At 43.5% G+C, this 25,156-nt stretch overlaps 1 protein-coding gene across 3 annotated transcripts; it reads left to right on the forward strand.

The window, feature by feature from the left end:
* The first annotated feature begins 711 nt into the window (after nucleotides 1-711).
* On the forward strand, nucleotides 712-24,928 carry LOC136622289 (alpha-1,4-N-acetylglucosaminyltransferase-like). 3 transcript variants are annotated; one of them, XM_066598085.1, is made up of 3 exons: nucleotides 712-796; nucleotides 14,250-14,734; nucleotides 23,908-24,928. In XM_066598085.1, exons 2-3 carry the CDS (start codon nucleotides 14,261-14,263, stop codon nucleotides 24,499-24,501), a joined length of 1,068 nt encoding a protein of 355 aa, XP_066454182.1. In that variant the 5' UTR covers nucleotides 712-796; nucleotides 14,250-14,260; the 3' UTR covers nucleotides 24,502-24,928. The 3 variants fall into 3 exon arrangements, with proteins under 3 accessions (XP_066454182.1, XP_066454183.1, XP_066454184.1); XM_066598086.1 differs by having other exon boundaries at nucleotides 713-788; XM_066598087.1 differs by having other exon boundaries at nucleotides 776-875.
* The last annotated feature ends 228 nt before the right edge of the window (nucleotides 24,929-25,156 follow it).

A 25,156-nucleotide genomic window follows, 5' to 3' on the forward strand; every position in this document is an offset into this window, starting at 1 on the left:
CATCATTGTCCCCTTGAACCTATAGTGATTGTTCCAGCAGGCAGGCAACAGGGATGGCCATACTGATCAGTGTGTCATCATGACTGACTATTTTGATCGCTAACAGGCTAAAAAATGGCACGTCTTTGATCAGCATCCACTCCGCAGGCCTCAAGTGACCGACCTCCCTACAACACCTGCTAATGGCATACACCATCTGATAATCTGTGATTGCTCTCTGTTGCTGGCTTAGTTTCTGAAACATACGCAGTTTGGAATTTCAGTCTGTGTAGACTTGTCATAGATTAGATGGTTGGATGGTAGCCTGAACTGTCGCTGCACCTTCACCAGACAAAATGCAACCAGGTGTGAATGCTGAATGTGTGAGCACAGTTTCCTGGCCTAATAACACAGCAGTGGATGTAAATCTGGCTAATTGTTTAGGAAGTGCTGCACTACCAGGTTTACCACATGGGCCAGGCAAGGAATGTTTGTGAGATTGCCAAGGCAAAGAGCTGCCAGCAGGTTGGCCCTACTGCCACACACGAACTTGCCTGGCTTTGGATTGTGCAGGGCCATCTATGTGTCAGCCCGGGTCTACAGAGGTGTCAACAGCTTTTTGGCCATGTTGCTGTGCTCTCCTAGACATATGAGTTTTAGGACAGTACAGCAGAGGGTGTGCCTCCAATGGCACTAAGAGGAGGAGGCAGAGCAGAGATAATTCTCAGTGAGGCTGGGGCTGAGTCATAATACTGATTGCTGTGCTGCTCCGTCTATCAGCTCTGCAGGTCCTGTTACCAGCCAAGCAGGTACTCCAGTAAGTGTTCCCAGTATTTTGTATAGAGATGTCTGGTCTCAGCACAGACTCCAGTAGGAGGGAGCATTTAGCATCCTGGGTAAGTAGGAGGGTGAGGTCTGTAGAGTGTCTGTAGGGGGAGCACACACTGGGACTGTCCATCTGTCTTCTATCAAGTATCTACGGTATCTGTGTCAGGCTAGGTTCTCACTTTCACTGGAAACATATATAGCCATAGAGTTGAATGTGTCAAATGGAGACCACTTTGGTCTCTGTTTGACTAGGTTTTCTTTCTTTTCCATCACTTTGCATGGACAGTATACTTTAGTTAAGGATGCTTTTCTGTCCAGGATTGAACAGAAGTCTGGTCAAACGAAGACCAAAGTGGTCTCCCTTTGACACATTAAAGTCTATGGTCAGTAGATTCAGTGGGATCTGTTGGGAGCCATTCATGTCAGTGATATGCCAGACACTACTGTGATGTTTGTTGTTCGCCTCTTATGATGGAAACCCTAGGAATAGAAATTTAAGCACAAATGTTATAGTGTTGACATTGCTGCAGAACTAGATATCACCATCTGCCACTTTAAACCCATCTACAATATGAAGTGACATTTGTATGTCTTCCAGAAACAATGTATCCATTTAGGAATATATGTCTCCATTAACAACAAACCATGTATAATATAGGCATGTGTTCTGCGCTCAAATGTAATATGGCCGCTGGTTGCACTGTGTCAATCTTATGCGTAAACGCAAAAGCCATCACTAACTGACTGACTTGTCACTAATTCTCTAACTTCCCGATGTCGTACAAACTTGAAATTTGGCACAACCATTCTTCAGGTCCTATATATGAAGAGCAAATTGGTTGCAACTTGATTTTTGTATTCTAAGCGGAAACGTAAGTGACCCCCCCTATGTAATGTAACTGATAACACACATCTGTACCGCACAAACTTGAAATTTGCACAATTTACATCCTAAATAGGAAACGTAAAGGGGTCGCAACTTCAATATTCAATTCTAGGCACGAAAACAAATTGTAAAAATCCGCAATATATCAGATTTTTTTTTCAGAAACCATTAAGCTTAGGGAAATTATTTGTATACTGATGAGAATCTACTTCACTTCAATGTGTATATACTGAGGACTTCACAGAGGGGGCAGTTAAAGTCAACAAAAGAATATAAAGCCCAATTCACAGACGTGACTAACACTAAAAACGTATATTTATTATTAAATATGTTAAAACACATATACTGGGCACTACAAAGACAACACACATACACCAGGTTCCTGCAAACACCAGTTAGTTGTAGGAGGTAAATACCAATGGGAACCTGGAATTGTTTTCCACTCGATAGAAATAAAAAATAATGTTTTTTAGATAACAAAACACTCTACCCAAGATGGATTCAAGATAGGACGATTCAATATCAGAGCTAAGGATCCTGAATTATTTTGTATATGAACAAGACAGGGTCACCGTTTAGACTCTCACTCGTGATGGTTAGTACTAAGACACTCACACTATCAGTGATCAGAACTTAGACTCCAAAGTTAAGGGTCCTGAATTGTTGTGTATATAAGCAAAACAGGATCACCGTTTAGATCACTTATAATGATCAGTACTTAGACTCTCTCACTTGTAGTGATCAGTACTTATACTCTACATGTTTCACCATTAGTTTAGTGCATCATCAGGAGATACAGTACTCGAGTTTTAAATTCAAAGGTAGAAAGAATTAAATATCCCAGAGAGAACATCAGTCTGAATGAAAAAAAGCTGTATCTAAGGTTTATAGAGATACAGCAAAGCTTATGTGATGGTCGATATCGTAACCGGGATAGATGTCCCTGTTATAAAAGGGTTCTATACTCTCAATTGGGGCATTAAGGTTGCTCTTACAGTTCGGAGCCTGCCAAGGTGGATTCCTATAGTTTAGAGTACATTAGAGTACATTGTGCTTATGCTCAATAGATAGATAGATGATGCATAGAGGTCACATAATTAAATGTCTTAATCTCCCAATATGCGAGTCGATACAAGCATAAGATTGGAGCAGACCAAGCCCCGAGAACATTGGGAGTGCACTGTTCTAACCTATCGGTCTGCTTATGAAATGGTATAATAATATCATGCACAAAGAAGATACTCCATTAGGTGTATACGGAGTATAGAGTAGTTAGCGTACTAAAGCTAAAGTTTAGGTCATCGATGCAGAGATAAGACATAAATATGTGTCTAAATCTCCTGACCCAATTAGATGCACTTTAGGCGCAGTGCATGATTTTTAGGCAGACTGAGCTATAGTGCTAGATTCCAGCCCAAAGTGCTCGCATTTAGGTCATTAATGCAGAGATGTGACATAAATATGTGTCTAAATCTCCTGACCCAATTAAATGCAGTTTTGGACGCGGTTCATGATTTTTAAAGCAGACCGAGCTAAAGAGCTAGTTTCCAACCCAAGTACTAATTCTAGTCAGCAGGTTATGGCAAGCAACCCCAACAGATACCCCAGATGTAGGGCTCAAGGAAGAGCAGAGTAAAGAGTATGACCCATCGCCTTGATTGTAGCTTCCAAATTGTATAGTGTGCACACATCATCGACCAGATCAGACACAAGCTATCTGTCTCATATCCAAAATGGCTCTCTGGTCAGAAACACCCAGACAGCCCCTTTTATTGTAAAGCATAACACCTGCCCTTTAATGGGCGTGCAACAGATTACATCAGTAACATATTCTCGTTTGTCGGATCATATAGAATCTCCTGCCTCTCTGCCCACCCTCTACTAGTCAGGATGTAGCTTGGACTTTGTCCTAGCTCCAGTCATTTCTGTGTGCGTGGCAATCCATTGTTTAACTTCAGTATGGGGGGGGGGGTGGAAGAGAGCTAGGAAGACACTCAGTATTGGACAAGTATACATATAACACTATGACCTTTAACTCTTAGAGGCTGTTTGTGCAACATTTATGTACTCAGCTAACATTACACACATCTTTAACCTGCCATTGTCTAGCAAATACCATGATTAGATTGTGTGGCCATTAAACTCCACAGAGCTAAAAGTCATTACAATAGCATAATACATTTGGTTTATACAAATCAATAGACATTTTATACTGACTAATCATCATGTCTATCACAATCCCCCCTTAAAATGTCTATCCTCTAACTCTCTATCTAATTTTCACAGTTCTCTGCGCGTGAGCCTATAACTGGAGCGCGTTGAAGGTTCGTTTTAGGGTCTTCAAGGGGGTGTAGGACTTGTCCACTCCTTCTGGGGATGCATCCAGCGAACTCATTGTGGGAGTAGCTTTTCCAGCATCAGTTTCACAGGTCTCTCTGACACAGGGGATAACACAGCAGACTAGAACAGAAAAGGTAATCATCAGTTCACATACAACAGCGACGCCTATCTGCGCCAGGATCCTTTACCACCCGCTCATCCATGGCGAGTGCTGGTCCCAAAAGTTAGCTCTTTTTAGTTAGTGCGGTCAACTTCTTAATGGCAACTGCGTCTTTACCCGCGGGTCACGTGTCGTCTAGGATGTAGGTACAAGTCTCCCCTATCATCTTACAGACACTCCCCTTTTTAGCTAAAATCATATCTAAGGCCATTCTATTTTTGAAAAGTCATAGTCGAGGTAGGTCCTATTGGTCGACTAGTCCCTATAAGGCGTCTCTAGTATAATTTATAAACCACTGCTAATTATAATAAACATAATTAATCCAGTCAACGTTTATTTACCATAATGATCAGGAAAATGGACGCGAATCTAGTTTTAACTTGGTCTCTAATTTTTTTAAACTCGTCAGGTACCCCCCTTGGCTATCCTATGACGTCAATGTATACGTGTAGATCAAAACTACCACCAGGGGTCTCTCTTCTCGCTCTAGTATAATGTTACAATACTAGTAGTGTGCACAGGTATGCACGGCCCGGGACTCCCTAATCTTCACCCACACCAATGTCCCTCCTGGAGATAGTCCTGATGGTGAACACGTCCAGGCCGCCTCACCCTGACCCTACACTACCTAGTGACAAGACTGGAAGGAACCGCCGTACCTATGCGGAAAACAAGGATAGACCAACATGACAGGATAACCACAAAATACAGACTGAGTTGGATTGAGATAAATTAACTATTGGGGGTAACCTCATTATCCTCAATGCTGTCTGACAGGATGTGGAGGAGCATAAGGGCTTTACTAAGGCACACTCCCCTGTCCAATTACCCTCCAGGCGGGTCCTCTACCTCATGTCTCCACAAAGCCAGTAAACGTCTCCTAAGGACTGAACCTGATTCTGGATCCATTCCCCTCCTATCGTACCGTAGGAGGAGCAATAACCGTTAGTGAGTTCCCCAAAAATCTCCCTCCACCCTGCCTATTTGCCTGGCAGGTGTAGTTTCCAGGGTAGTCAGTAATACTCTCTCTCCGGTGCAAAACACTTAAGTAGTTATAGAGTATTCCTTCTTCCATTCCTCACAGACAGTGTAATTAGTGGAAATGTTCGTGAAGAGACTAATAAACCACTCTTCAGCATCTACAGGGAGATTTAGGGGGACCATCCCCGAGTGTAGTCGGGCACTACCGCACACGCAACAGTTAGACTTGTTGCTCCTGTTAGCATTGTACCTCATCAACTCCAACCAGAGATTCTGGTCAGAGTAGCCAGTCGCTACTGTCAAGGTGTCCTCAAAAGGTAGGGTCGGCTATGATCATCATGTTCGTCAAGGTCTTTATCTTACGGCGGAGGGGGTTAATTATGGGCACGGGACTAAGTGAAGGCTTCCATTCGGGTGCATCTACCATACCCCTTATTTTAAACTTCCCTAAGGGATCTGTCCTCCCGTACCGGTATGTCCCCAGACTGTAAGTCCCCCCCCCCCCTCCCGTCCCCCGGGCTTGGATCTCCCATGGTTAGTGTAACAACCGCATTAAAACCAAGCAACAGACTAAGTTCAGCCTTCCAATACCTGCTGTCCTTATTATTCTCAAGGACGGTTATATGACTAATTAGGGATTTCCCGCTCTTATCTTTCTTATTTTAGGCACTTTGCGGTTTATAGGACCAGTCTATTCCTGTGTTACATCCCACTAATCCCCAATAACGGCAGTCTTCTCCCCAGACGTTATCAGTGGCGCAAACATATTGTATTCCCTGGGTATATAAGTCATATAACCAGCTGGACTGAGCTAAATCTGGCCTGCGGTGGGATCTTGCGCCTAGACACGGGACCACAGTACAATAGTCGAAGGAATATGCGGCTACTTGAGCATTGAACGAGTTATACCGGAAGGTAACCATACCCTCATATTCTTCCGACTAAGGATTCCAGTTGCCACCCTCCTCTCTCACTAGCCTTAACCAGAGAAATGTCTTTGGCACAACTAAGACTGGTCTCCCGGATCTGAAGCTTTCTTACAGTATGAAGCATGGATCCATGTAAGTCTTTCGGCTAGTCTCACAGCTGTGGCAGTAGTCAGAAGCACCTGGTAGGGGCCATCAAATCGGGGCTCAAGAGGGTGCTTCCTGAGGAACTTCTTGACGCACACCCAATCCCCAGGCTGCAAGATATGTGTCCCAGTGTCTGCCTCTGAGTCTGGAAGAGAACACCTGTGCATAGGCTTTGATTAGTGCTTTAACCACGGAAATCACATACTTAGTCAACACATCAGATTGTAATTGTAACTACTGAGGATAGTAACGACCTAGCCTTGGAGCTAGCCCAAACAATCTCGTAGGGAGATAATGTATAATCCCCCCTGGGTTCATATCTAACACTGTATAAGGCTATTGGATGACAGTCTTTCCAAAGTGGCGTCATTTTTAAGTATCTTACTTTTTAGCGTGCCACTACGTCTCTCCACCTTTCCATTACTCTAAAGATGGTACAGTATGTAAAAGGCCTGGGATACACCCAGAGCAGACATGACATGTCGAAGTTTATACCTCTGTCTGACTCTGAATCACTTCTGGTACCCCATATTCACAGTTTACCTTGTTCATGAGCTTCTTTGCGGTTACCTACTTGTTTGCCTTGGTAACAGGGTCGGCCTCCAACCTGCAAAGACATCAACAACAACAAGCACGTATTCATACTTCCCAACAAGTGGGAGCTGAACGTAGTCAATTTGCAATCCCTGAAATGGGTAGAGTGGTCCTGGCAAGTGTGATGTGGCAAACTTACTTCTGCCCTGACTCACCCATGGCATAGATCATGCTAAACTGGACAAATGATGCAGCAGCTACAGAGAACCCAGAAGTCGCCCAACCTCTTTCAAGCGTCGTCGTCATTGCTGCTTTACTAGGTGGGTCTTTCCGTCCATCAGCTGGGCCATCATGGGATACAGGAACTGTGGTAGGCAAGTGCTGTTGACTGTTCACCATACGCTGTCCTGTTTCTGCTGCTCCCATATTGGTCCATTTATTCTTTCCTTCCTTGCTGGCTTGTAACTGTAAAGGTCTTTAGCATATCAAAGTCCAAATTTTTGTCAATGTCCAAAGTTTTTACCACTGACTCATGCCGTCAGTATCTTTTCTTCTTTCTTCCACGGCTTGAGGGCCGCCGCCTTTGCTATACTGTCAGCGAGGGTGTCGTCTCTCGCCTCTCCAGTGTAGGAATCGGTGCGAACTCTCAACTTTGTCAGGTAAAAGTAGGGCCTCCATGCGACTCTGTACCGCTGCACCATTCTCAATTGGTTGTCCTGCTAAGGTAAAAACTGTCTGGCCTTCCATATTGGGCCGTAATCATGAGCTATGCCAAATGCATACCAGGAGTCAGTGTAAAGGGTTGCCGGTCTTACCTCTCGCCACTCTACTCGCCTCAGTGAGGGCCTTCAATTCCGCTTCTTGTGCTGAGACATGCGGAGGCAGAGCTTCTGCTTCTAGGACATCTTGTTGTGTGACCACTGCATTTCCGATGTGGAGTCATCAATCCTCACCCTGGTACCATCTGCAAAAAGCTCAACATATGCATTATCAACAGAGGTTCTGGTAACTGTTTGCATACCTGCAGTTTCTTACTGTATTAGTACTAAATAATTGTGCTGATGTTCTATTTCACATGGCTCGGAATCTTGTTATCTTATTCCATTTATTTATTTATTTATTTTTTTTTTTTTAACCCAATAGCTGATCTACAACACCTAGATCATCTATGACCCAAATCACCTATGCCTCCCCCCTTTTGAACCGGAATACTCAATGGAAAAAAGAGTAATTGCGTTCAAACTAGTACAAGTTGAAAAAGGAAACCAAGATGCACAAAAACAAGCACTTTGTAGGTCAAGGTGACATTGTATGCAGCGAAGTCTGAGCGAAAATATCCTTTAGATTTTTTTTCTTCAGGTCGCAGTTAGCATTTTTTAACACAAGGGGGCGCAACACAAGTAAAATTTACGTCACCCAGTGTAATAGTATTTCAGGGAATGTCCAGCGTTTAACTTTCACTCTCCTGACGGAATATAATTATAGCTTCAGTGTAGACTGACACTAGAATATACAAAAGACTTAAGGAAAAAACTAAAGAATACGGATGAATTAACATCCTACTCTGGGCAATTCAGTCCCTCTTTCTCACATAAAAAGTAAAATTACTTCATCAAATTGCGTGAAAGTTTGCTGGGTGACTATAGGGAAATTATTCCATAACATCATCTGTCTGAGCATCCATTGGAGAAGCGGGCAGTGGAAAACAGAGCCCCTGGGAACATGAGAGAGCGTCCCCTGTCATGTATTCCTGGCCTCTGTCCCCCATGCATCAACTCCAATCTTCCATGCACTATAAACCAGCTTAGTCATCTACTATGTCCCAAGCTGCATCTTCACAAAGGTTTGTTTCCCTGAACTTATCACACATCCAAAGTGGCCACATCTTGGAGTGTAACAAAGTCCGGTCAAACAAAACCTTACTTTAGACAATCATGAGGTTAGCACTGGATACAGTGGCATTGGGGAATATAGGCCTCCCAAGTGCAGCAAAATGGCCGCCAGAGGCAGAAAGGGGCGGGGCTACAAATCTCCCAGGTGAGGCAAAATGGCTGCCGGAGGAAGGGGCGTGGCCAGGGGCGGCAGCACTTCCAGGTGAGGCAAAATGGCCGCTGGAGGAGGAAGGGGCGGGGCCAGGGGCGGCAGCACTTCCAGGTAAGGCAAAATGGCTGCTGGAGGAGGAAGGGGCGGGGCCAGGTCCTGTCCCGGATGGGGAGGGACCGGAAGTAACATCACACACCCTGAAAGTGAGCACATGGGGGGAAGTAACTTCAGGGTGGGGGCAGGGCTCACTACATTTGCTGCAGAGTCACACATTGCAAGTGCGGCCGCCATTACAGGGAGGGGCTGTAGTCAACACAAAGGCATTACATTGTTCATAAGCAATACACATACCCCACTACATGCTTTCCCCTCTTGAATCTCTTTCCCACGTTATACCACCTCCTAGCAAAAACTAGCACCTAACATCTACTTTCTACAGTCTATCTTACCATACTCATTTCTGCTTATCTGTCCATAACCTGACATTTCTTTCTGCAACTTTTCCTGATGCTTTCCCATTGTTCAGTAAACTATGCTCCCTCCCCTTCAGCAACCAAATCACAAGCTCTATGACCTTTGTCCTTGCTCACTTTGCTCCCCATTTTCTAAACAACCTGCGTCTATGCCTAACCTTCTCAATCTGCTCAACTCTATTCTACCTACCAAGTCTATCCTATCCGAAGTTTCTGGACACAGTAGTGTTCCCTTTTGTAAAATCTGCTTTCTTCAAATCCTTCCAATATAACCTCTCTTTCCTACTCAGATCACAATGCACATTAATTCTACAAGACAAAGGGAACAGAAGGGTTAATTGGGAAATGCTTTCAGTGGCTTAACTTCAGTCCACTCTCTTATCAGCAACCCTCCCCCAATAATAAACACTGCACATTCTTTCTATAATACCAAACAGACGGGATTACTGGAGAATACCCACAACGGCTCAAGGTATATATCTCACCTACCTTTGCAACAACCCACCCTCTACTAGTAATCCCCAAGAGCACTCCTTGCACACAGTCTGGACAGGACATTTAGCTATACACAGAGACTGACGATTATATTCAATGAACAAGAGCTTCTGGAGGCTTCAGCCGTCACACCACGGCTATAATTCCCGCGTATATACCTTTCCACATATGAGAACATAACACGCTCAATCATACAGGTAAATATGCGTATCATAAATTTTCCTAACCTCACACTAGTTGCCTAGGAGTAAGTGTCTCTCTCTCTCTGGCGTGCTCCCTCAGACTTAAACAGCCAAGTCCGCCCTTCTGACACATTAACCCTCACAGAATTTATCTCTTGGTCTTGTATACACAATTTTTAACCGTTTCAGACATAATATATACAGCATACAAAATACCCCTTAGGCAGGTTAAAACGGGTTTTTTTCCCGAGTAGAAAGAACTATATTACCTGCCTTTCATTGATTTATCCCTCTGGATCAGAAACAGGCAGATTAGCAGTCAGAATTCAGCTCACATCGGTAGATTTTACATAAAGCAATCTTACCGTGTTCTGTAGATTTTCGGGCCCCTGAGTTCTGCGTGCTATCTGCCGATCTCTGAATTTTTCCAGAATGAAAGAAATCAAAATCTCTACTCGGGCCCACCCAGAAGGACGCCACTGATCTGGATTATGGTTTTCTCCAGCAGGTTTCGGGGTATTTTGTAGCTTCCAAATTGTATAGTGTGCACACATCATCGACCAGATCAGACACAAGCTATCCGTCTCATATCCAAAATGGCTCTCTGGTCAGAAACACCCAGACAGCCCCTTTTATTGTAAAGCATAGCACGTGCCCTTTAATGGGCGTGCAACAGATTACATCAGTAACATATAAGATTCTCATTTGTCGGATCATATAGAATCTCCTGCCTCTCTGCCCACCCTCTAGTCAGGATGTAGCTTGGACTTTGTCCTAGCTCCAGTCATTTCTGTGTGCGTGGCAACCCATTGTTTAACTTCAGTATGGGGGGGTGGAAGAGAGCTAGGAAGACACTCAGTATTGGACAAGTATACATATAACACTATGACCTTTAACTCTTAGAGGCTGTTCGTGCAACGTTTATGTACTCAGCTAACATTACACCACACATCTTTAACCTGCCATTGTCTAGCAAATACCATGATTAGATTGTGTGGCCATTAAACTCCACAGAGCTAAAAGTCATTACAATAGCATAATACATTTGGTTTATACAAATCAATAGACATTTTATACTGACTAATCATCATGTCTATCACACTCTATAAACCTTAGATACAGCTTTTTTTCATTCAGACTGATGTTCTCTCTGGGATATTTAATTCTTTCTACCTTTGAATTTAAAACTCGAGTACTGTATCTCCTGATGATCCACTAAACTAATGGTGAAACGCGTAGAGTATAAGTACTGATCACTACAAGTGAGAGAGTCTAAGTACTGATCATTATAAGTGATAATCTAAACGGTGATCCTGTTTTGCTTATATACACAACAATTCAGGACCCTTAACTTTGGAGTCTAAGTTCTGATCACTGATAGTGTGAGTGTCTTAGTACTAACCATCACAAGTGAGAGTCTAAACGGTGACCCTGTCTTGTTCATATACAAAATAATTCAGGATCCTTAGCTCCGATATTGAATCGTCCTATCTTGAATGCATCTTGGGTAGAGTGTTTTGTTATCTAAAAAACATTATTTTTTATTTCTATCGAGTGGAAAACAATTCCAGGTTCCCATTGGTATTTACCTCCTACAACTAACTGATGTTTGGAGGAACCTGGTGTATGTGTGTTGTCTTTGTAGTGCCCAGTATATGTGTTTTAACATATTTAATAATAAATATACGTTTTAGTGTTAGTCACGTCTGTGAATTGTATATACTGAGGAGAATCAACCTCATCTCTATGTGTATATACTCAAGAGAATCTACTTCACCTCCATGTATATATACTCAAGAGAATCTAAATGACCTCTATGTGTATTTACTAAGGAGAATCTAACTGACCTATGTGTGCATATACTGAAAAGCTATAAAGTACATAAGGAAGCAGCCATGGACTGCAGGGATGAAGCTTGCCTTTAAGGCTAAAAAGGGGCCGTAACCGCCAGTCTAGGGGTAAATTTGAATAAAAAGGGGTGTTACCTGTAAGGGTAAAAAGTGAGGAGAGTGGAAGGGGTGGCACTATGTGCAGAGAGACATCAGTACATGCAGTCTGAGGAGAAACTAATGCTCCGCTATGTGTATACATATTTTATTCTTTGGTTCCTCTGAAGTAGCCAGCACTTCATAAAATTTTCAGAGCAAACTGGTAAAACACTTGTACCAAATTAACTTGGGCGAAGCCGGCTATATCAGCTAGTTGTATCATATCTAAAGGAACATGTACAAGATGAGCACATTGTACCATATCTATAGGAACATGTACAAGGAGGGCACATTGTACCATATCTATAGGAGCAGGTACAAGGAGGACACATTGTACCGTATCTATAGGAACATATACAAGGAGAGCACATTGAACCATATCTATAGGAGCATGTACAAGGAGAGCACATTGTACCATATCTATAGAACATGTACAAGGAGCACATTGTACCATATCTATAGAACATGTACAAGGAGCACATTGTACCATCTCTATAGGAACGTGTACAAGAAGAGCACAAATTGTACCATATCTATAGGAACATGTACAAGGAGCACACATTGTACCATGTCTATAGGAACATGTACAAGGAGAACACATTGTACCATGTCTATAGCAACATGTACAAGGAGCACACATTGTACCATATCTATAAGGACATGTACAAGGAGGGCACATTGCACCATATCTATAGGAACATGTACAAGGAGAGCACATTGTACCATATCTATAGGAACATGTACAAGGAGCACACATTGTACCATATTTATAGGAACATGTACAAGGAGGACACATTGTACCATATATATAGGAACATGTACAAGGAGAGCACATTGTACCATATCTATAGGAACATATATAAGGAGAGCACATTGTACCATATCTATAGGAACATGTACAAGGAGCACACATTGTACCATATCTATAGGAACATGTACAAGGAGGACACATTGTACCATATTTATAGGAACATGTACAAGGACACATTGTACCATATCTATAGGAACATATACAAGGAGGGCTCATTGTACCATATCTATAGGAACATGTACTAGGAGGACACATTGTACCATACCTATAGGAACCTGTACAAGGAGAACACATTGTACCATACCTATAGGAACCTGTTGTACCATATCTATAGAACATGTACAAGGAGAGCACATTGTACCATATCTATAGAACGTGTACAAGGAGCACACATTCTGCTATACCTATAGGAACCTGTACAAGGAGCACACATTGTACCATGTCTATAGGAACATGTACAATGAGAACACATTGTACCATATCTATAGGAACATGTACAAGGAGCTCACATTATACCATATCTATAGAACGTGTACAAGGAGCACACATTCTGCTATACCTATAGGAACCTGTACAAGGAGCACACATTGTACCATGTCTATAGGAACATGTACAATGAGAACACATTGTACCATATCTATAGGAACATGTACAAGGAGGAACCATATCTATAGGACCATATCTATAGGAACATGTACATTGTATCATGTCTATAGGAACATGTACAAGGGGCACACATTGTACCATATCTATAGGAGCGTGTACAAGGAACGCACACATTGTACCATATCTATAGGAACATGTACGAGGAGAGCACACATTGTACCGTATCTATAGGAACACGCACAAGGAGTAGACATTGAACTACTGTGTATGGAAAGGTATTTACAACAGACAAATCACTGAGACATCATACAGTAAATGTAAATCTGTCCCAAACCACAATGGATGGTTCTTAGCCATTAAGTGTGACAAACTCCTATTTTTACACTTCATCCGCTCCTCATATTCTCCTGGTGGCAACATTTGGTAGTATGTTTTTGTCTAAACCCCATAGGCACCAACTTTTATTGGGATCTACCCCATATTTTTCTCTCTATTTTTTTTTCTTCCTGCCTTCCTGTTCCCACACTGTCACTCATTAAAGTTTGCATGCGTAGAGGACATCAGATTCAAAGCTGCAGGCTTTGTGTATTCTACCATTGATATCAAGAAAGTTGGAATAAAATAATATCTGGATTGATGGGAACCTGCCCTATGAGAACCATCACTTAGTTTATGGTTCTCATAGGTGGTGACCGGCTCCCTACAAGAATACAAGCTCCAAGCACATGGCTCTGCTGTGTGTATGAGGCCTTAGACAGTCTGTTTTGTAATAAAAAATACATTAAATGTTGCACAGACTGGAAGTTCAGAGACGTTTTTACATGGTTTTAATCCTATTTATGCTAATGTATTCACTTTTTTCTTTCACAGCTTAGTCGGACATGGCAGTTTTGTTAAAACGACTAAAGAGTTTCTCGTTTCTGCTGTTACTGGCATTGATAGGCACCTTTATCAGAACTATTTTAAACCAAAACCGCACTAACATAGTGGGCTTCTTCATGTGTAAAGGTAATTTGTCAGTCACAGCAAAAAGTACTAACCAAATATTCAGTTCCTGCAATATAATCCCAAGAGATGTTCTTCGGCAAGGAAATGGTATAATATTTGTGGAGACCACAGAGAGAATGGACGAGCCCTCCTTGGTGTTGTGCTCAATCGAATCAGCAGCTCGAATGTATCCGGACAGACCAGTGGTCTTCTTCATGAAAGGACTACATGACATAATCACTGAGGATGATGAGAAGAAAGCCCGCAAACGCTTCCCATCCCTGTCATCCTACCAGAATATCTACTTATTTCCTCTGCGATTGGAGAAATTATTTGCAGGCACACCATTTCTGCCCTGGTATGAGAAGGTACGGTAGACACATGTAGATTACTACATTACTACACATGTAGACTATTTAATACATTATGTGCTAGTAGACAACCTGTCCCGGGATGGCGACTGCTACCGTATTATATATATTATTATGCTGGCAGGATGCTTTATTTATGCTGGCAGGATGGCAGACTGCTATATTTATGCTAGCAGGATGGCGACTGCTATCATATATATATATACAAAAAATATATATAAATATATATATATATATATATATATATATATATCGTAGCAGTGCAGGGGGAAACACACCAGGCCACGACCAATTGATGAACGTCTTGTCTTTTATTTATGCTGGCAGAACGAAACACAAAGTATCATCTGTGCTGCTTGCTTGCTGTGAATTGTGTATTTTGCATTTCATCTGTTTGCATTGATAATTGAAACTTTACTATTAGTCATTTCTGCCATCCACCTCCCCCAAATGGCATCTTTCACCCAGCCTTGCTGAGATGCTTTCCTTATCTAAGGAGAGCAATAAATTTCACCCCCAGGGTTATTAGGTTTGCAATGCTAAAGTCAGCTGGCTAGTCAATTGGAACCTGATAGCCACTCCCAGCTGTTTCCAAGTCCTACCTTTAACTGTAACTATAATATCAGTGTAAGCACGCAGCTGCCACACGTGTTTGAGCTGGATGAAGTATGATACAGTTTGACCATGGCAGTTCGACAGGGTAGGAGACAGGTAGGCCACAAACTCTGCCTAAATACTTTACACTTCAAAGCTATCGCTAATGCTGTCACTTCTGTTCTCATCCTTGTTTTCAGTTTCAGAACTTCTTTCAAGTGCTAACCTCCGGGGCGCACTATTCACATTAGCCCCTCTCTCCTGTCCCCACCTATGCACAGCTCGAATGCACTCTTTACCTTCTTGGTTAGCCTCAAACCCCCTCATGTCACTAACAAAAATAACAGTCATCCTCATAAATCTCCTAATCATCTGCTAAACCTTTCTATCCTGCTACTAGCTGCTGGGGATATCTCTCCCAATCCTGGCCCACCCTCCACTGCTCCTAGCTATCACCCCCTACCTGACTCACTAATAAAATCCCCAAGCCCAACTGCTAGTCCATTCATACCCTCCCCTGACTCCTTTAAATGTGCGCTCTGGAACTGCCAGTCAGCATGTAATAAACTCCCCACCATCCACGACTTTTTTACTGCTAAATCTTTGTCTGCTCACTCTCACAGAAACGTGGATACAGCAGTCTGACACAGCCTCCCCTGCTGCATTGTCTTATAATGGCCTGCAGTTGTCTCATACCCCGAGACCAGATGACAGGCGTGGCGGAGAAGTAGGTGCTCTTCTCTCCCTGAAATGCACCTACCAGGTCATCCCCCCTGTACCCTCACTCACTTTTCCATCATTTGAGGTACATATGCTACGGCTTTTCCATCCGCTGTCCGTGCGAGTAGCAGTTATCTACCGCCCCCCAGGTGCTCCTCGCCTGTTTTTTGACCACTTTGCTGCCTGGCTCCCCCACTTCCTATCCTGTGAAATTCCAACCCTTATCTTTGGTGATTTTAACATCCCCACTAACGACCCCAACTCCCTATCTGCCTCTCAGCTTCTTTCGCTCACCTCCTCCCTTGGTCTCTCTCAACTCACAGCCTCTCCCACTCACAGGGATGGAAACACTCTTGATCTGGTCTTCCTCTGTCTCTGCTCTGCTTCCAACTTCACTAACTCCCCTCTCCCGCTCTAAGATCATAACCTCCTCTCTTTCTCTGTCACGCTCACTAACATCTCGTCAGACCCACCTACCTACCGTACCTACAGGAACCTTTAGGCTGGGGTCACACGGGGCGGAATCCCGCCGGAAATCTCGCGGTTTGGCCGCAGCAAAAACCGCGAGATTTCTGCCAGGAGAAGCGCCGTGGAAAAACCTGTGGTGGCTTTGAAGCGGCCCGGCCGCTCGCTCTTCCGCTGCGGCCGGCGCTCCCATAGAGGAGAGCGCGGCTGCAACGGAAAGAAAAAAGATTGGACATGCTGCCACGGTTTCGGCCGGATTAACCACAGCGGATTGGCCATCCCGTGTGGATGAGATTTCTGAGAAATCTCGTCCACATGGCTGACTAATACCGAGATTAGCGGCCGCAGGCGGATTTGCCGCGCAAATCCGCCCTGTGTGAACCTCCCTAAGGCCTTTCACACCCAGGACTTTGCTGAATCCCTAGAGTCCTCTCCGTCCCCTATCTCTCTCCTCTCCCGCCCCAACCTGGCAGCTGCTCACTACAACACAACCCTCAAACATGCCCTGGATGAAGCGGCGTCCCCCAGGACCCAAGCCCTCCGATGTAGAACGCGGCAACCCTGGCGCACGCCTCAAACGCGCTTCATCCGGCAGTGCTCTAGAAGTGCTAAACTGCTGTGGAGGAAATCGCAAACGTCCGCGGACTTCCTCCACTACAAATTCATGCTCAGAACCTACAACCTCGCCCTCCACCACGCCAAACAAGTCTATTTCACCTCTCTAGTCTCCTTGCTCTTCTCTGCTCGCCCCAAAACCTGCGCTAGCGACCCCCTCCCCTCACACCTCCTCCGCTTCTTCTCCCCAGTGGTCATCTCCCATCTCACCACTATATTCAACCTCTCTCTGACCTCTGGCATCTTTCCCTTTTCTTTCAAACACGCCATCATATCCCCACTGCTAAAGTAGCCGACTCTGGACGCGACTGATGCTGCCAACTACCGACCCATCTCAAACCTCCCCTTCATCTCCAAACTACTAGAACGCCTGGTTTACTCCCGCCTTGTAAGCTACCTATCAGAGCACTCTCTCCTAGACCCCCTACAGTCTGGCTTCCGACCTCAACACTCGACAGAAACTGCCCTTACAAGGGTATCCAATGACCTACTGACAGCCAAATTGAGGGGCGATTACTCCCTACTGATCCTCCTCGACCTTTCCGCAGCATTTGACACTGTTGACCACAAACTCCTCCTCAGTATGCTACGCTCCATTGGCCTAAAGAACACTGCTCTCTCCTGGTTCTCCTCCTACCTATCTGACCGCTCTTTCAGTGTCTCCTTTGCTGGCTCCACCTTCCCTCCTCTTCCCCTTGCTGTTGGGGTCCCCCAGGGCTCGGTCCCTGGCCCCCTCCTTTTCTCTATCTACACAGACCATATTGGACAAACAATCAAGAGATTTGGCCTCCAATACCACCTGTATGCTGACGACACCCAGCTATACACCTCTTCTCGTGACATCTCTGCACCTTTCCTCCAAAACATCACCGACTGTCTGTCCGCTGTCTCTAACACTATGTCCTCTCTCTACCTAAAACTAAACCTCTCTAAAACTGACTTACTTGTATTTCAACCCTCCACTAACAGACCTCATGCTGACATCTGCATCTCAGTGTGCGGTGCCACCATAACTTCTGGACAACATTCCCGCTGCCTTGGGGTCATATTCGATTCTGATCTCTCTTTTACCCCCTACATCCAATCTCTGGCCCAAACATGTCAGCTGCACCTCAAGAACATCACAAGAATCCGCTCTTTTCTCACTGTGGACACGTTAAAAACGCTCACTGTTGCCCTCATCCACTCCCGGCTCGATTATTGCAACTCGTTGCTGATCGGCCTCCCCTGCACCAGACTCTACCCTCTCCAATCCATCCTGAATGCGGCAGCCAGGCTCATCTTCCTGTCCAGCCGCTACTCGGACGTCTCTGCCCTGTGCCAGTCACTGCACTGGCTGCCCGTTAAATACAGAATTCAATTTAAACTCACTACCTTCATCCACAAAGCCCTCCACAGTGCAGCGCCCCCCTATATCGCCTCCCTCATCTCAATCCATCAACCAGCCCGGGCTCTCCGCTCTGCTAACGAAACCAGATTGAGCTCCCCTTTAATTCGAACTTCTCATTCCCGCCTCCAAGACTTCTCCAGAGCAGCACCGGTCCTCTGGAACGCACTACCAAAGGCTACCCGGGCAATCCAGGACTCGCAGAACTTCAGGCGTGCTCTAAAAACGCACCTCTTCAGGGAGGCATACCGCATTCCCTAAACAAACCCCTCTGTACTCAGCCTGACAACATGCTCCCTGACCTATTGACTGCAATCCCTGCTAGCCATCATAAACCGCTCCTGCAGTCACACCGTTTCTGCCATCACATGGCTAAATGTCTGACCATTGTCTGTGTATAGAATCCCTCACTCTCCCTCCTCGCTATACCGTGCACATCTCCAGCCCTTTACCTTCTGTTTCACCCCATTATTTATAGTATGTAAGCTCGTTGGAGCAGGATCCTCACCCCTATTGTTTCCATCAATTGATTACAATGTAACCGTGGTTCTGTAATTTTTGTATTGTCTTTCTGTATCCCCCCTGTCTATGTAAGCGCTGCGGAATATGTTGGCGCTATACAAATAAAGATTATTATTATTATTACTAGAAGTCGCCAGACAACAAAGGATGTAAGGAAAGTCCTTTTGAATAAGCAGTCCAGCAATAGTAACACAACAGGCTTCCCTTCAGCGTGCTGCAGTGTCTCCAGCTCAGCACTCTCTGTGAGCCTCTGCTCACACAGAACACCTCTCTCCAACCTGTCAGCTGCACCCATTTTATAACCAGCAGCTGTCCTGTTCAGCTGGAACTCCGCAGTGGAGTGAGGAACGGAACGGATCTTCATCACAGATGCTAGTAACCTCTGTGATATATATCGTCCGTCCCTCACTTTACCTCTCACCCTGCTACTATATATATATATATATATATATATATATATATATATATATATATATATATATATATATACATACATATATATATATATAATATGTCTACAAACCCTTTCGAAATATCACATTTTTGCCATGGTAAAAAATCTGACAAAGATGAGTCATTTTAGATTTTTTTCCACCCTAAATGTGGCCCATTATATATACAATTCCATTCTAAAGGAAATTGAAATCTTTTAGGGTGGAAAAATGTAAAAAAAAAAATTTAGTTGCATAAATATACACACCCTGAAACTAACACTTTGTTGAGGTTCCCTTTGACTTTATGACAGTATTCCATCTTTTTGGGTAGACGTCTATCATCATGGCACATCTTGACTTGGCAATCTTTGCCCACTCATCCTTGCAAAAGTGCTCCAAATCTGCCAGATTGTGAGGGCATCTCATGTCTACCGCGGTTTCCAGGTCAATCCATAGATTTCCAATGGGATTCTGATCTTGGCTATGGATCGGCCATTCCAGTACTTTGAAATGATTCTGGCAAAGCCATTCTTTTATTAATTGAAGGTATGCTGTCACGTCCATACGGCACAAGAGCCACACACTCAGCACAGGGGCAGGGTGACGTATACACTGAACGCAAGAGTCATACACCACGCAATGCATGACAGTAACCACCACTCCAGGTAGATGGAAAAAACCTGTCTCTACCAAACAGGTAATAGAAGAGTCCCTGCCTGCAAGCAGAGTTTTTGTCCTCATAACGACAGCCATGCTGTCTTCCTCTGGGCCATGACTATCCCTAGAGAGATGGAATAACACTGCAATGCAAAAGAGTAAAGGTAACCAAAAACAATAGAAAGGATACAGCAGTAGAGATGAGCAAGCATGAATTTCCGCAGCAAATCCGCCCTGTGTGAACCCAGCCTAAGGGGGAAATCTCTGTGACCTAATAATTTTAGGTTTGTGTAATTATCATCTGAGCTCCTACAATGCACTGCTCTCTATTTCCTTTAACTCCTTAGTGACTGGCTTATTTTGTACCATAAGGACCAAACGATTTTCATAGTCGTATTGCAAGAGCTATAACCCATTGACATAGCCGTATTAGGGCTTGTTTGTATTTGGGATTAGATGTATATTTTAATGGCACCACTCTGGGGTACATATAATGTGTTGTAGAACTGTTTTCTAATTTTTATTTTTTTTTATAAAACCCCTCAGAATTTCCAGTATTCTGTTTCGAGTTTTTTTTTTTTTTTTTACAACGTTCAGCGAACGGCAAAAAAGTATGATACTTTTATCATCTGGATCAGTGTGATTACTACGATATCCATATATAGATGTTTTATTTGCTACTTCTTTAGCACAATTTTTACATTGATTCTGCATCACCACATTCTCAGAGCTTTTACCCACTAGCGGTTTTTTTTTTTAACGCTGTAATATCGCTGTGTTTATTTCAATGGGACTTTCTAATGTTCTAAAATCCAATCCATCGCACAAAAATCGTTAGTTTGTGCTTTTGCGATTTTTGTGCGATGCGATTTTAACATTAGAAAGTCCCATTGAAAAAAAAACGGTGCAATATCGCAGCATTAGAAAAAATGCTAGTGGGCAAAAGCCCTAAGGCTGGGTTCACACAGGGCGGATTTGTTGCGGTTTTGCGGCATTTTTTCCGTTGCGGTTTTGCCGCAGAAGAACTGCTTCTGCGGCAAAACCGGTTCAAAGTTTATTTTTGTCTTGCGGGTTTTCTTGCGGAAAAATCCGCAAGCGTTTTTTTCCGCAGCGCTTTTACACTTTTTGCAGCGTATTTTGGTGGGGATTTAGCTGCGTCCATAGAGGTCTATGGACAAAAAAGCGCTGCGGTAAAGACAGAAGAATGGACATGCTGCTTTTTTTAAAACCGCGCTGCAGTTGCATTTCCACACTGTGGCTGTGTAGAAAAAATACGTTCTGTGAGAACAGCTTTTTTTCCAAAACGCATTTGTGCTGCATTGCACTGCAAATGCAGTGGTTTTGCCGCAGTGCGGATATGCAGCGGCAAAACTGCAGCAAATCCGCCCTGTGTGAACCCAGCCTTAGAGTGGATTCAGACGAGCGTGTTTATGTGCATACAATTGTGTGCACAAAATCACGCATCTATTAGAACCATTGGTTATATTTAAAGCCCTTCCCTGAAAAACAATTACAGGATGCCGGCAGCTGGATCCGCTACCACAGCTGTCATCTGTTACAGCTGCGGTAGGGGATCCTTTAAACCCCCTGTGGGGATGAAGAACTCCTTTGCCGCATCAGTCACATCTGTGACAGGTGCAGCAGGGAATTCTTTATTTCCCGCGGGGGATGAAGAAAACATCTGCCGCATGTGGCAGATGTGTTCTTCATCCCCGCGGGGGACAGTTAAGTATATATATTTATTTTTACACTAAAAGGGATGATTTTCAGGGAAGAGCTTATACTTAAAGCTCTTCCCTGAAAAACAATAAAGGTTGGCCGGCAGACCATTGCCTTCAATGGAGCCGCCGACAGTAGCCACGTCTCCATTGAAAGGAATGCGTGCATTCCCTATGGTGCATGCATGACCTATCTTTACAGGTGCACGCTTGTAAAACACGGACATGTGAACTCACCATAGAGAATGCAGTGGTTGTAATAGACGCGTGTTTTTGTGCTCGCGTATACACGCACATAAACATGCTAATGTGAAGGCACCCTTAGTCAGGGCATAAGGTGTTTTTCAATTTTAGCTAAAGAGGACTGTGGCCTCTAGCAAAACAGTAGATGCCAAACCTGGTGCAGATATCCAAGGCAACAATACTGTATATTCCAGGTATACACGGCATGTCTTTTCATAAACAGCCCTTTTTATACCTAAGCCCTTTTTAGCTATGAATTTTTCAACATTTGCAGAGGGATATTGCATCCAGTGTGCAACCAAGTACCTCCATCCCTGATCGGGGATACAGAAAATACACAAGGTTTCATGGCCGTGAAAGGAATCTCTCAGAAGATCTAATACACCTTTTGGGTGTGCAGAGTTACAAATATTACATGTCCTATAGATCGGGGCAATTACCCCATGGCAATAGAGTCACATATAAGAGTACTCTTAAATCTTAGGCATGAGATGTGCAGGAAAGACTTAACTCTTCTCTTTTTTCTATACATTTCTAGTTTTGGTCCATGTGAAACTGGCGTTAAAGGGTATTAAGGGGGTTGTCAAGGATTTTATTCTTTAGTTAACACTCTAATTTTAAGTAAGATATCTTTTAGATTGTGTTCACTTTGTACAGACAGGTTGGGGGAAAGGGACAGACTGGAAGCTACTGCAGTGTTAGCCTTTAATGGCGTTCAGCACTGATAATCCGTTTTAAGGCTCCTGAGGACGAGTGTAGGAGTGTATACATGATTGCTCTGTGAAGGGAGCGCTATCACGTGCTTTCGCTCGCGTATCCGCGCATTCTACTGTACTTTTCTACACTAGCGTGCCGGTTTACCACAGTGCAGGACACACCCGGGCCGTGATTGAACAGATTGGGCAGCCTAATTATTCCCTGGTGTTATCAATCAACACCGTGAAATCACTCTGTTCAGAGCGTGATTTCATACGGATGGGGTTCACATTTGCACACCTCCATAGACTCCTATTGTGTCTTGGGTGCGCAAATGCACACAAACATAGCATGTCATGAATATTTTTGAATGTGAGGGAGCCCATTAAAATGGGTTCTACTCTCTGCGATTCGTGCAAGTGATTTTGAAGGAGTCCTTAAGAACAGCTTTAAACTCCTTCACACGGGCGATTTTGTGCAAACCGCTGACGATAATTCATGTTTTCAATGGGTTCTCTTAGATTCAACATTTTTTTTCAGGGAAAAATACAAGAAACATTCCATTCTTGAGTGCACCCAAAGCACCATAACAGTCCATGGAGGTGCGCAAATGTGCACACTGTCCGAATGCAATCGCATACGTATCTGCGCGATTGTGAGGTGTTATTTGATGACACTTAGGACTATTAAGGCTGCTCAGTGAATTCAAAAATGGCACGGGACACATGTGAACGGGCGCAAAAGTGTAAATAAAGTACAATTAAATGCAAGGGCCGCGAAACCACGTGATAGTGCTCCATTCACAGCATAATCACGTCATGCTCTCGCAAGTGCATATATGCGCATGCTTGTGTGCAGAAAGCCCTTACATTGAAAAGCCCTCTTATTCTTTAGAAACCAATTAAAGAAAAAAAAAAAAAACAGACTAGGATGGTGGAGGCTTCAAATGTGAGACCCCCTATATGCCTATATGATGTCCATATGCCCAATAGGACATGAGGACATTGGTGGTCTATATGGGACAACCCCTTTAGTTGAAGTCAAATGCACTTACAGTGTGTCTATGATGCTTGACACTATTTACCCAGAATGTTTTCTTTTTTTTTTAATAAATCCTAGATAGACCCCAAAGGAGAGATTTACTGGACTCACATTAAATCAGACGCCTGCAGATTTGCCCTGATCTGGAAGTACGGAGGCATTTATATGGATACTGACGTGATTTCAATTCGACCCATTCCTGAAGACAACTTTCTAGCTGCTGAAAATACCAAAAGTGCTAGCAGTAGTGTTTTTGGTCTCTCTGCATACCATAAGTTATCATGGGAGTTTATGGAAAACTTTGTACAAAACTATAAAGGAACAGTATGGGGACACCAAGGACCAGGCGTTTTCACACGTGTCATAAAGAAGTATTGTGGTCTTCCCCAGTTTAAATCTGTTGGTGACCTCAAGTGTGCAAATGTCTCCTACCTTCATCCTGAACGATTCTATCCCATTGCGTATCCAGCTTGGAAAAACTACTTTAAGGTTTGGAAAACGTTGCCAACAACGTTGTTTAACAACTCTTATGCTGTTCATCTTTGGAACTATATGAATAAAGAGAGGAACTCCATGGTGGTTGGAAGTAACACACTGGTGGAGCATCTTTACAAGCAATACTGTCCCTCCACCTATGGAGCAATTTTAAATAATGTAACTAGTCACCAGTAGATTAATTTTTGTTATACCAAATGACCTTATAATGTAATTGTGTGTTGGTTTTGTTACAAAACACAGTGCATTTTGTTATGCTACTGAGGAGGCTTATTCGGGGGTTAAAAAAAACAGTCTAGTCTGAAACTTGCGTGTCCTTGTAGTGGGGCCTTGAGGATTTCCTGGAGACCATATTGAGTCATTGTATCCACATTCCATCCTCTTTTAAACAGTAGCTAATGTATACACATGTCACATTATGTATTCATTTGTCAGTACTAAACTTTGTAATGATTTGTTACTTTTCCACTGAATTAAGGTGTAACTTAGGGTGTTGCCTCCTGTGATTGGACCACTACATAATTCTTCGTCTTACTTTGCACTATTAATAAAGTTAACCATGTGCTGGTTCCTCATGAAGAGGACAGTGGTGACTCCGCATACAGTCTCTTGGTCTTTTTCGGATGATAATAATTTGGACATATGAGAGATCTCCGATCTCAGTAGCCTTATTGCCGATTCTAAATGTCAAGCAGCACTCCAACAACTCATAGATGGTAATAACTCACATTCCAGCTTTCATTACACCCAGTCTACACTATGCATTATTAAGCTGGTGTGACATACTGGAAGCTTGTGCTTTTGCTGCAAGTTAAAAAAAAAAATCACATCC

The sequence above is a fragment of the Eleutherodactylus coqui genome, chromosome 1 (genome assembly GCF_035609145.1).
Source record: "Eleutherodactylus coqui strain aEleCoq1 chromosome 1, aEleCoq1.hap1, whole genome shotgun sequence".
Lineage (NCBI taxonomy): Eukaryota > Metazoa > Chordata > Amphibia > Anura > Eleutherodactylidae > Eleutherodactylus > Eleutherodactylus coqui.

Coding starts and splice junctions, on each gene's coding strand:
- LOC136622289 (XM_066598085.1), top strand. CDS start 14,261: ATGGCAGTTTTGTTAAAACGACTAAAGAGTTTCTCGTTTCTGCTGTTA. Junction 14,735..23,907: donor TTCTGCCCTGGTATGAGAAG/GTACGGTAGACA, acceptor AATAAATCCTAG/ATAGACCCCAAAGGAGAGAT.